General features: G+C 53.1%; 2 protein-coding genes and 1 long non-coding RNA gene across 4 annotated transcripts; 1 reads left to right on the top strand and 2 right to left on the bottom strand.

Moving 5' to 3' along the window:
- Window positions 1–1,028: 1,028 nt before the first annotated feature.
- On the bottom strand, window positions 1,029–3,103 carry LOC128124710 (uncharacterized). The gene is made up of 2 exons (XR_008222942.1): window positions 2,990–3,103; window positions 1,029–2,359 (listed from the first exon to the last, which is right to left on the bottom strand). It is a non-coding gene; the product is annotated as an uncharacterized LOC128124710 (long non-coding RNA).
- On the top strand, window positions 1,868–4,853 carry Ccer2 (coiled-coil glutamate rich protein 2). 2 transcript variants are annotated; one of them, XM_052761289.1, is made up of 6 exons: window positions 1,868–1,980; window positions 2,185–2,303; window positions 2,482–2,522; window positions 2,679–2,766; window positions 3,078–3,595; window positions 4,530–4,853. In XM_052761289.1, coding segments are annotated over exons 1-6 (858 nt in total). In that variant the 5' UTR covers window positions 1,868–1,978; the 3' UTR covers window positions 4,620–4,853. The 2 variants fall into 2 exon arrangements, with proteins under 2 accessions (XP_052617249.1, XP_052617251.1); XM_052761291.1 differs by lacking the exon at window positions 2,185–2,303 and having other exon boundaries at window positions 1,871–1,980.
- Window positions 4,854–4,916: 63 nt separating this feature from the next.
- Nfkbib (NFKB inhibitor beta) lies at window positions 4,917–11,973 on the bottom strand. Its single transcript, XM_052761288.1, has 6 exons — window positions 11,705–11,973; window positions 8,105–8,210; window positions 7,688–8,021; window positions 6,285–6,373; window positions 5,935–6,204; window positions 4,917–5,083 (listed from the first exon to the last, which is right to left on the bottom strand). The coding sequence occupies exons 1-6, from the start codon at window positions 11,881–11,883 to the stop codon at window positions 4,982–4,984; spliced, it is 1,080 nt and encodes a 359-aa protein (XP_052617248.1). The 5' UTR covers window positions 11,884–11,973; the 3' UTR covers window positions 4,917–4,981.
- Between the last annotated feature and the right edge of the window lie 157 nt (window positions 11,974–12,130).

Here is a 12,130-nt window from a genome sequence, read left to right as displayed (position 1 = left end):
CCTTTGCCGACATTAGCTCTCTGCTCCCCCACCCCACCCCCACCCCCGGTGGATTTTGCTCAGCACCTTGAGTGGCTCCACCCTTCGGGCTATCCTCGGTGTTTTCCCACCTTCGGTGGGTTAGCAAACCTGCGGTTTTACCTTCGGAATGTTCCAGGGTCTGCCAGTTGCCCGCTCCTTCCTCCTTCCTCAGCCCTATTCTTCAACTGACCACTTTGGTCTCCCACCTGGATAGTCACAAAAGACTCCTTGTCTCTGCCCCCTGGGAGCATCTGAGTTGGGGTGTGGCCCTCCCCGCCCAGGGTCCTCCTGTGGCTCTATCAGTGTAAAGGACAAGGGTGCCATGACTTTCTCCTCTGTCGGATTCACTGCCGTCATTCACTCTTCTGCATAACATTATCTGCAAATGTTGGCTGTCCAGCTTCTCAAGTGTGAGTTCCAGCAGGGCTGGACATTGGCCAGTTGATTCACTGCTGTAGATCCAGCTCTGTGGAGAAGAGTTGGCATACAGTAAGTGCCCAGTGAAAGTTACTGGGGGAATCTGGTGTGGCTCAGTTGGTAGAGTGCTTGCCTAGCATGCACAAATCCCTGGGTTCAATTCCCTAGCATAGAATTAATTGGCCATTTTAGTATGTGTCTATAATCCCAGCACAGGAACAGAGGCAAATCTGGTGTACATAAATTGAAGCCAGCCTGGAATATATCAGGTCCTATCTCGAAATATGAATTCCTGGAGTCTGGTGTGCTGACATGCATCTGTGGTCCCAGCATGGGGAAGCTGAGGCAGGAAGATCCAGAATTAAAGGCTTGCAGGTGTGTTAGTGCACGCCTTTAATGTCCGCACCTGGGAGGCAGAGAGAGGTAGCTCTGTCTGAATTTGAGGCTAGCCTTGTCTACATAGCAAGTTCCAGGCCAGCCACAGTTACACAGTGAGGCCCTGTGTTAAAATGAGGAGCTGAGCCGGGCAGTGGAGGCACCCGCCTTTAACCCCAGCACTCACGAGGCAGAGGCAGGCAGATCTCTGTGAGTTCGAGGCCAGCCTGGTCTACAAAGTGAGTTCCAGGACAGCCAGGGCTACACAGAGAGACCCTGTCTCGAAAAACAAACAAAAACCTGAAGAGATGGCTCCGCCGTTAAGAGCGCTCACTGGCTGCTCTTTCAAAGGACTCCCTGGCCACAGGCACTCAAGTGTGTACTTACCCACTGCCACGCACGTAACGGCAATTTCAAATAAAGGATTTCACGGCTAGTGCAGGCTGTCTCTAGCAAGACCCGGTCTCAAAGAAACAAAAATAGATTACTGGACATTATCTGTGGTGGTTCACACTTGTAAGCCCTGCATTTTAGAGGCGAAGACAGGAGGATTGCCACAAATTTGAGGCCAGCCTGAGCTACATAGCAAGACCCTGTCTTCCCAAAAAGAAAAAAGAAAGAAAAGCAAGGGAAAATGTTACCTGGTGGTTGGTTAGGGCTTCATGTGAAAAGTGCTACGCTATCGTGACAACCTGAGTTCGGATCCTTGGAAGCCACAGAAGCCATGTGCTCTTGTAACCCAAGCACTAAGTGGACAGACAGTTGGATCTCAGGAGCTTGCTGGCCAACTGGCCTATCCTAGCTCCAGGTTCAGTAAGAGACCATCTCAGAAAATAAAGTGGGGAGCAGCAGGAAGACACCAGCCTCCACAAGTGTGTACGTCACACGCACGGTACGGGGTGCCGTGTAGCCCCGTGAAGTTCCCAGTGCAGGGCACTGCCCAAGCACCCTCACATTTCATTCTCACCCAAGAGCTCTGGAGTAGGCTGTCACCGAAACTTTCCTAAATATAACAAAGCTTAAGCAATTGTCCCAGCACTGCACAGCTGGTGGATGGTGGAGCGGGGACTTGGCCAGAAGGAGCTCGCACCTCCGAGGAAATAGATTCAGGAGGATCCACTTTCCAGATGAGGAAAGCTGAGAAAAGGAGAGTTGCCCAGTTCCCATGTGAGTCTGGGGAGAGCCTTCCCCCACACCCCACCCCGTGCTCCTGGGCCAGAAGCCCGGAGGGGAGCATGCTTGAGTGTGGGTTCCCATGAATAATTGAGGGTCCTGGAGCGCCCCACAGCTGTCCTCTCTCCTAAGCTGGGGAGGGGTTGGTGCTGATGTCATTTCCTCCCCCTGCTGGGGCCACTGCACCTGGGTTATAAGGCTCTGGCACTGGCTGTCCACTCAGCGGAGAGGTCCCAGGTCCCGACTTCCCACCATGCTGCGCCGGGTACCCACCTCCACAGTGCTGCTCCCGCTGTTGGCCCTGCTGCTGGGGGCTGGTGAGTCCAGAGTCCACAGGGGGATTCGGTGGCATGGCAGTTCACCTGGGGTCGGGCTATAGATGGGCAGCGGAGCTTACACATAGGGACAGCACACGTGGCCAGTGTGGCTGGTGGACTGAGGTTCTGGGAAGTTGGGATCAGTACTACGGACAGTGGCTGTTTCCTCCTTCCACAGCCTCCTCGGCTCCCCTGGCGCCCAGACCCTCCAAGGAGGAGGTGAGAGAGGAAACCTCCTTTGCCCTCCCCATCCCGTTGGGTCCCCTCTGCCCAACTTCTCCAGGATCCCTACCTCTTTCTTTTGATCGATAGCCACTCTGTTTTCCCAACTCCCTTGCCCTTGGCCTCCCTCTGACCTTTCTTCCTTGCCCCCAGCTAACCCGCTGTCTAGCAGAGGTGGTCATGGAGGTGCTGACACTGGGCCAGGCCCAGAGAGGCCCCTGCACAGCTCTGCTCCACAAAGGTAGGAGGCCTTAGTTCCCCTCAGACTCCCGACATCCTTCCCTACTCTCCTACTGGCCCCAGTGCATGGTGGAAGAATTCCCAGGTCTGGGATAGTGTGGTACTACTTACCCCTCCCCCACACACATGAAAAGCCTTGCTCCCTTGAAGCTCCCTGCAGTGTAGGGACTGGAGCAGTGAACATCTGCAGCCAGTGATGCCCCCTCCCAGTGCCAAGCAGTTACCTTCATGATGGCGGGGAGGACCCGGAACTCTTCAGGGCCTCCATTTCTCAGTTGGATGCACAAAGAGCACCCTGTCTTTTCCTGCCAGAGATATTCGAGACAGAGCCCCGTGGCTGTGTGTCCCTTGAGAAGAGGTTGCTGGGTGGGCAGTTCAACAAGCAGGAGGCTGGAGAGATGAGGTCCAGCCAGGAGATAAGGGACAAGGAAGAGGAGGAAGCAGAGAGGACCCACGAGTCTGAGGTGCGGGAACAGGCCATCCACACACAGCTCCACAGCCGCCTCCGTCAGGAGGAGGAGAAGGAGGAGGAAGAGAAGAGCCAGCCAGGGAAGGCCTTGGAGCGTATGTGGGAGCAGCAATTACAGAGTGCCAGGGGCCCCCAGAAGCGGGTGGCTGAGAAGGCCAGCGATGAGGAGACGGCCCAGTTTCAGGCAGAGGAGAAGGGCATGCAGCTGCTGGGCGGAGGCCGCCACCTGTGGCAGGGGGCTGAGATGGCCGGGGCAGAAAGGCGTGAAGGGTCCTCAAGCCATCATGGCCACCCGGAGCAGCCAGACACCAAGGCCAAACAGGAGGAAGAGGCAGAGGAGGAAGAGGCGTCAGAGCAGGAGGTGAGTGGAGGGGGCACTCCAAGGCCACCCAAGGGGTCTCTTCCAACACCTCCCAGTGCTGGGCCACAATGAAATCCACCGTGAGATGGGTCAGAGTGACCAAGTATGCACCAGGACTAGGTAGCATCGCCCAAGCAAGGACAGTGACCAGGAAGACACCACTAATTACCCAGAGCATCAGGTAAGCCACCGTTGCCGGTGTGCACCAGTAAGTTGGCTCCCACGGAAGCTAGCAGCTACTCTCCTGGTTCAGTAGGCTAGTGACAGACTGTTGGCTAAGTCATGCAAAGTTGAATAGGTCCCACAGGCCAGCAAGATGGCTCAGGGGGTAAAGGCACTTGCTGCCAAGCCTGGGGACCTGAGTTCAATCCCTAGATCCCCCATGGAAGATGGAGAGGACTGACTCCCACAGGCTGTCCTCTGACTCTCCACACACGCTGTGGTACACATGTGCACATTCACATCCACAACAAATAAAGGTATAAACTTGTTTTTTTTTTTTTTTCTTTTTCAATTATGGGCTGGAGAGATGGTTTAACAGTTCAAAAAAGTTTTCTTTTAAATGAATTAAATATAACCTTAATTGGGAGCAGCAATCAAAATGGCCATCACCTCAGATGGGTCACCCAGGGCCAGATATAGGTCCATGGTAGAATGTATACCTAGCATGCACAGGCCCTGGGTTCAATTCCAAGCACTACATAAACCAGCTGTGATGACACACATCTGTAATCCCAGCACTCAGAAAGTGGAAGCAGAAGGATCAAGAGATCAATGTGGCAGGAAATGTGGCCCTCCATGCTGGTCAGCGGGAACAAAGATGGTAGCCATCACTGACCATGACAGACAGCTAGGAAGGGACTTAGTGTATGAAGTGGCAGGTCTGAATCACAGTGGTCACAGAGGTGGTAACTGGATTTCTGATCTCCCCCAGGAAGATGATGTGGAACGGCTAGAGCGCATGAAGGAGCAGCTAAAGAAGGCCACCGCCATGCTGGGAGAGGCACTTGGGAGGGAAGGCTGACCCCCCGCCACTCTCCTCCTTTCCCATACTCCCTAAGGCTCAGACAGTTGCCCTCAGAGCCCCCAATCCACCTGGCATCCTGCTCCACTTCCAGCTGGCAGGGACTGGTGTGCAAGGGTGTGCCTGAGAACCGAGCCTGAGAAAAGTCTGAGGGGGGCAGGGGCTGGGTTCAGACTGACTCAGGCCCCCACCCCCACGCTCCCATCCCTCTGAGTGAATAAAGCACAAAGCAAGCCCCTGGTTCACTCTTGGCTTTGGAGGGATGGGCCTGAAATAAGCAGGGAAGCACTATCAATCTGGGCTCTGGCTGTCAGGTCAGAAGTTTTATTAAATTGGAAATTATATTAATATTAGAACTTAAGTCAGGCGGGGTTGGGGTCATCAGGAAGAGGTTTGGATGCCGGGGAGGGAGGTAGCCGGTTTTGGCTCCTGCCACTGTGGACCACGATGTCATCATATTCATCCTGGGGACAGAGAGGGATAGCACAGGGGTCAGGTAGCTGCCACACTGCCCACTGCCCAGGTCACAGCACCTAATGGGGTCTCACTGTGACACCTGTGTCCCCTTTACCCCTTCTTTAATATCCTCACTCTCAATGTGCCATGCTGGAGGCCATGGCTCAGCACCCCCTCCCCCACCGCTACCCTGTGGTCCCAGCCCCCCAGTGGCTCGGGTATCACAGCCACCTGACTTGGCTCTCTCCCCTCTGCCTTCACCCACCTCCGGCCCTCTTCCTGCTCTACCAGCCCCTCCCCAGGGGTATGCTGTTGTCAGGGTTCTTCACTAGTGCTCCCCCCCCAAGGCTGAGGTCTTTCCCTACCATCAGTGTTCCGGCCACTCTGACCAAGGTCACCTACCTACAGCCCAAGTGCTGCATCTCCTGCTGTCAGAGTTGCCTCCCGTGTTCAGACCCTCGCTGCCTGTGTTCATGCCCTCCTCTGGAGGACGTCTAACTTAGCTCGTCTTTGCTGGTGTTTTTCTTTTTGACAGTCTCACTGTGCAGCCCTTGCTGGCCTCAAACCCACAGACATCCACTGCCTCTGCCTCCTGAATCCCGGGATTCCAGGCTAATGTGTGCCACCATGACAGATTGCCTTAGCTGTTCAGCCACCACTGCCACGACTGCCCAAGTCTACGGCAGTTCCCCCCATCTCCTGTGTCCCCTGTCTGAGTTCCCTGACAGCATCCGCCCAGCTTTCTCGTTGCTGGTTGACCCTGACCCTCCAGCTGGGGTGCCCGCGCCCGACTCACGCCCTCATCTCTTGTTCCTGGTTGACCCTGACCCTCCAGCTGGGGTACCCGCGCCCGACTCACGCCCTCATCTCTGCTGTCGCTGTCACTGTCGCTGCTGCTGCTGCTGCAAGGGCCGAGCTTATCATCCTCATCCTCGGGTTCAGGGGCTCCATGTGCACGGAGGAGGCGGGCAAGGATGGGGTTGGGCCGCAGCAGGGCACTGCCAAGTGGCGTGCGGCCCCCATACATGCGGGCGGTGGGGTCAGCCCCGGCCTTCAGGAGAAGCTCCAGCACGTTGGCTGCCTGGGCCTCTACTGCCAGGTGCAGAGGGGTCCGGCCACACGTGGGCTCCTGTGGGTGTGCCAGAGCAGTCAGTGAGACCGAAGAGGGGACTGTGCCTTCCCCCACACGGGCCCACCACCGTGGCTCACCGGTTTATTGAGGTCAGCTCCAGCATTCCTGAGCAGCCGGACCATCTCCACATCTTTGTGGATGACAGCTACATGGAGTGGGGTGTGGCCTGGGGATAGAGCAATTGGTGTCAGATGAGAGGCTAAGGGGCCTCAGCTTGGTCACGACCCTAAGAAGAGCTATGTGAGCTAAGGATACCAGGTTTGGAGGCTGGCTGCTGAATTCCAGATGCCTACGTGTCAGCATGCTGGTGGGTGTAAGCCTGAGTGGTGCAGGGTCTGGGATCTACAAGCCTGGGGACTCTGAATGAGAGCACTTAATCTGTGGACCAACAGAACCAAGTCTTTGGTCTGCCTTCACAAAGAACAGAGGCTGGACTAGGATGGACAGCTCTTGAGTTCCATCCCCAGCATCATAAAGAAAACCAACAAGGATAATAACAATAGAAGTCCCACAAAGGACCTGGGACACTGGCTACCAGGTGACCTCAGCCCATTTATGGAGAAGCCAGGTTCTTTTCCCACGAGGCCTGACTGAGGAGGGTAACCTCCGCACCCTCTGCTCATGGCTGGGAGCGTGGGATGGATCCTCTCATCCTGGGCAGGCTGGGCTAGTGACATACTTGGGAACAGTTCTGGAGGGAAGGCACTTTGCAGATGGGTAGTCCAGGCTCAACCACTGTATCCTGCCATTTCAGGATCTGTGGGGGGCAGGTCTGGGCCTCAAGTGGTTTGATGACCAGGGGAAGAGGAGCCCTGTATGTCTAATTCTTAATACCCCTGAGGCGGAGTGAAGGTCCTTGGACCCAATGCTGGGATTTCTGGAGTCTGGGGATGATCTTGCTTTTAGGAGCTGGTTTTGCTTTGGGTTCCCTCCCACCCCCCCCACCCTTGGTCCTGGCTTTTTATTTGGTATCATTAAGCACATGTACCTCTCCTCTCCTCAACCCCTTCCCCCCACCCCCCACCTGCTCTCCATAAGGCGTTCCCACATAGTCTACCTTTTTTTTTTTTTTATACTGAGCATGGTGATGCTCACCTTTTTTTGTTTGTTTATTTGTTTGTTTTTGAAACAGAGGCTCACTATGTAGCACAGGCTGAACCTGACCGCATGATGTTTCTGCTTCTGGCTTCTACCACCCAAGGGCTGGAATTATAGGCACACATAGCCATGCCCTGAGGTGGGTGTTTGTTTGAGACAGGGTCCCCTGAACCTAGCCTGGCCTCAAACTAGCTAGATAGCACCAAAGGTGACCCTGAACATGCCTAGTTTGTGCCGGGGATCAAACCCAGGGCTCCGTGTATGCCAGATAAGCACTCCATCGATTTAGTTATATCCGCAGCCAGCGGCTAGGTTTCAAGTTGGGTAAGAGCCAGTAGCTTGGTTCCCTGGCTCTGGCCAGGAGCTCGCGTCCTTCCCTCACCCTCATAGTTTTCAGCTTCTAGCTGCAGCTTCCAGTCTTCATCACTCGGCTCCTCTTCGTTCTCTGGGTTGGGTTGAGGGTTCACAGCAACAGGGGTGTGGCTGGTGTCTGGGGTTCGGTCCTGGCTCTGAGTGAGGTAGATATCTGAGGCATCCCTTGGGCATCTGGGGCGGGGCTGGAGCAGCACACATGCACACGTATGGGCCCTCACCCGGCAGGCCAAGTGCAGCGCGGTGTGGCCCCCTCTCTCAGCCACCAACACTCCTGCGCCAGCTGCATACAACTTCTCTACCGTGGATGCCTCCCCCAGGATGGCTGCTAGGTGCAGGGCTGTCTACAGGAATAGAGGGCAGGGGTTAGGGCCATACTGACAGTCCCGGACCCAGCTCCCTAGAGCGACCATCCCCAGTGGTTTACTTGGCCTAGGTCATTCTGCAGGTCCAGGTACTCAGTGCCGGCGGAGAAGCCCAAGAGGAAATCCAGGAAGGGCTCATGCCGATGTATCACGGCCAAGTGCAGGGCCCTGGGGACAGAAGGCAGGGGTCAATACACAGAGTGTCTACTGTGTGCTACAGACTGTGGCCACAGTTGGAACAATTCAGTGTCCGGGAGAGCCAGGGACAGGAGTTAATCCAGCAACTTGGTTTGTCTGGCTGGTTGGTGTTCTGAGATAAGACAAGGGTCTTCATAAATTGCCCAGGCTGACCTTGAGTTCAAGTTCCTCCCGCTTCAGCCTCCTGAGTAGCTGGGCTGGCAAGCCTGTGAAAAGTAGGCCCAGCCACCAACTTGGTTTCACCAGTGTTTATAAGGAACTTAGCCAGCTATAATAGCTCACATTCCTGCACCTGGGGAAGCTGAGGCAGGAGGATTGTTATTTCAAGGCCAGACTGGGCTACATGGTGGGTTCTAGACCAGCATGGTCAAATACTAAATAGTGAGATTCTGTCACCAAAAATAGGCTGGGCATGGTGGCATTGTGAAAGAGGCAGAGGCTGGTGGATCTCTGTGAATTCCAGGCCAGTCTGGTCCACACGGTGAGTTCCAGGTCAGCCAGGGCTACACTGTGAAACCTTGTCTCGCATAATAATAATGAAAGTGAAGAGCAATGGAGGTAGGCAGTGACCATGGGTCAATGGCTTCCACACACAAACACACACATACACACACAGACTCACTGGGTATGATAGCCCCAGCTTCTAATTTTAGCCCTTCAGAAGTTGAGGCAGGAGGATCACAAGTTTAAGGCCAGCCTGGGCTACACAGGGAGCACTTGGCTAGCATGTGCAAGACCTCAGGTTTGACTGACAGCGCGCGCACACAACAATGGCTCTAATAACAGAGCTTCAATTACATAAAGCAAAAGCTAACAGAATGAGAAGCAATAGACAAATCCATAGACTTGGAGATTTCCATAGGTCTCTGTCACTGATTGCTTGAAGAAACGGAAGATACCAGCAAAGAGACAGTAGACTTGAAGAGCAGGGTTTGTGGTTGTTGGTGCTTGGTTTTTGCAGCAGTGGACTGAACCTAAGGCCCCGTGCATGCAGGGAAGCACACTACCACTGAGCTACATCCTCAGCCTTTGTTCCCTTTATTTTGAGACAGAGCTTTGCCGTTAGTGTTCCCCAGGATGGACTTGAATTCACTCTGTTCCTAGGCAGGTCCTGAACTTCAGAATCTTCCTGCCTCAGTCTTCGTTGTAGCTGGAATTACACACAGCTTTGAATAACACTGCTAACCAACACTACCTCTAAATCATAGATGATTTATTTATTCAGTGTATGTGGCCCTGACTGTACAGATGTGCACGACGTGCACTCGGGAGCTAACAGAGGCCGGAAGAGGGCAGTAGACCCCTGGGGACTGGAGTTATAGACAGTTGTTAGTTGCCATGTGAGTGCTGGGAACTGAACCTGGGTGGGTCCTTTAGAAGAGCAGCTATTGCTCTTAACTAGTGAGCCATCTCTCCAATCCCATTTTATATATTCTTTGTAAGTGCACAAATAACACATTCTGGGCCAAAAAAAAAAAAAGAGTCTCAGTAAATCAAAATGAATTCCCATGGGGACACAATTCCTGACAGACCACTTGCCTAGCACTCAGAAGGTCTGGGTTTGATGCCCAGCACTCAAAGAGAAAAACTACACTTCAAATCAAGCAAAGAATATTCTCTGCCCACAGTGAAATGAAATTCAAAACTGGCAACAGAAAAAAGACATCTGGAAATTCCTCCAAGGGTGGAAATGAACATGCTTCTTCATAATCTACCGGCCAAAGGAGAAATCAAAAGAGAAATCAGAAAATATTCAATTAAGTGAAAACAAAAATACAACATATCAGAAGTTCTCTGGAGGGAATATTTATAGTACTCAATGCACATTAGGAAAGAGAAAAGGGGGCTGGAGAGATGGCTCAGCGGTTAAGAGCACCGACTGCTCTTCCAGAGGACCCAGGTTCAATTCCCAGCACCCACATGGCAGCTAACAACTGTCTGTAACTCCAGTTCCAGGGGACCCTGACACCCATGGCAAAAACCACCAATGTACATAAAATAGAAATAAATACATTTAAAAGAAAAGAGAAAGTTCGAGGCCAGCCTGGGCTACCAAGTGAGTTCCAGGAGAGGCGCAAAGCTACACAGAGAAACCCTGTCTCGAAAAAAACAAAAAACAAAAAAAAAAAGAGAAAAGGTGAGCTGGGGAGTAGCTCCCTTGGTAGAGTGCTTGCTTAGCGTTCACAATCAGTCCCCAGCCAAGCAGAAGCCAGCATGCATCACCATGCCTAGAATCCCGGGCAGGAAGATCAAGAGTTTAAGGCTAGCCAGGCGGTGGTGGCACACGCCTTTAGTCCCAGCACTTGGGAGGCAGAGGCAGGCGGATCTCTGTGAGTTCGAGGCCAGCCTGGTCTACTGAGCGAGTTCCAGGACAGGCACCAAAGCTATTCAGAGAAACCCTGTCTTGAAAAAACCGAAAAAGGAAAGGGGAAAAAGAAAATTACAAAACTTAATCCAAAGTAATTAGAATAAAATAATAAAGGAACAGGGACCAATAAAATAGAAAGCGAAAAATAAGAAAATTAAGGAAACTACACCTGGTTCTTTAAGATTAGCGTTTATTGTGTTCCCCTCATGGGTCAGACACTGAGTCACTGGGCATACTCAATAAGCACAAAGGACAAAAAAATCCCGGGTACAATCCCTTACATAGACCTTCACCACAGCTGTCTCTTCTCCCCAACTTAGCTACCAATCAAAATTTCCTGCTTTTAAAAATTATTTTTCAATCTCCCTTTCCTCCTTTTCCAGGTTCTCCCAGGCTGTCCTCAAGACTAGGGATCCTCTTGTCTTGGCCCACTGAGTGCTGGGTTTACAAATGCAATCACAAACTCAGCTCAAACTAAAAACAGGGACTGGAAGGTGGTAGTGTGGGAGAAACATTTGGTTAACAGATGAATCTATCCTCATGGAAATGAGATTCTGAATTTTATGTAGCTCTGGCTGGCCCGGAACTCACAGAGATCCACCAGCCTCTGCCTCCCCGGTGCTGGGATTAAAGATGTGCGCTACCACTGCCCGGCCTCAATTTCTTAATTGCAGATCAGTGCTGGAATTGTCAGAGTTGTAGAGCCCAGGACTAATTTTGGAAATCAAAATCTGGCTTATACAAGAGTAGCTAAAGAGCAAAGACCACATTTGGAAGCAAGAGGTCAGAAGGTGTGGGAACTAGCGTGCTAACAAAGGTTTGGGGACCCGGTCGGAAAGGCTCAGATCCAGTTTGGGGATCAGTAGGTACGATGTGGATTCCAGGAGCAAAAATTTAGAGTTCAAGAGAGAGGAGACTCTTGACTGTGGGTGAAGACAGACTAGTCTTCTCACAACTTAGTATTTGGGAATTATGGGTCAGGAAGTCCAGCATCAGAAGTCAGCGTTAGGAACGAGAAGAAGCCACAGGAACCATAGGGTAACGGGGACTCAGGTAGGATCCCAGGGCTCCGTTTGGTAATTTAAGGTTTACTCACGTGTCCCCATCCTCAGTGACGTAGCCAAAGACCAGGGGCGCCCAGGACAGCTCGGGGCCCAGCTCTGCGCCCAGCCCTGGTCCTCCGGGAGCCGCCGCGTCGGGACCTAGAGAGCCTAGGCCGCTGTCACACCATTCATCGGCGTCCGCAGTTTTCCCCAAGCACGCGACCCCGGCCATGGTCCCAGCCACCTCGGGTGGCCCCCTGTGGTCGCCCGCCTGTCGCTGGGCTCTGCGGTGATCTCCAGTGCTTCCGCCCTGCTGGGAATTCCCCAACACGCCCCCTCTTCTACCCAATCAAAATGTGTTACCTAGCCTCACCCCGCCCCTGTGCAGCACCAGAACCAATCAGAATAATGAGGTGGACACCGGCTCGCTGAGTTTCCCCACTTTTTCCAGACGCCCTTTATCAATATGGCTACAAGCG

This window comes from Peromyscus californicus, unplaced genomic scaffold (assembly GCF_007827085.1).
Source record: "Peromyscus californicus insignis strain IS unplaced genomic scaffold, ASM782708v3 Scaffold_4__1_contigs__length_199733344, whole genome shotgun sequence".
Taxonomy (NCBI): Eukaryota; Metazoa; Chordata; class Mammalia; order Rodentia; family Cricetidae; genus Peromyscus; species Peromyscus californicus.
This window is presented reverse-complemented; position numbering and strand designations above follow the sequence as displayed.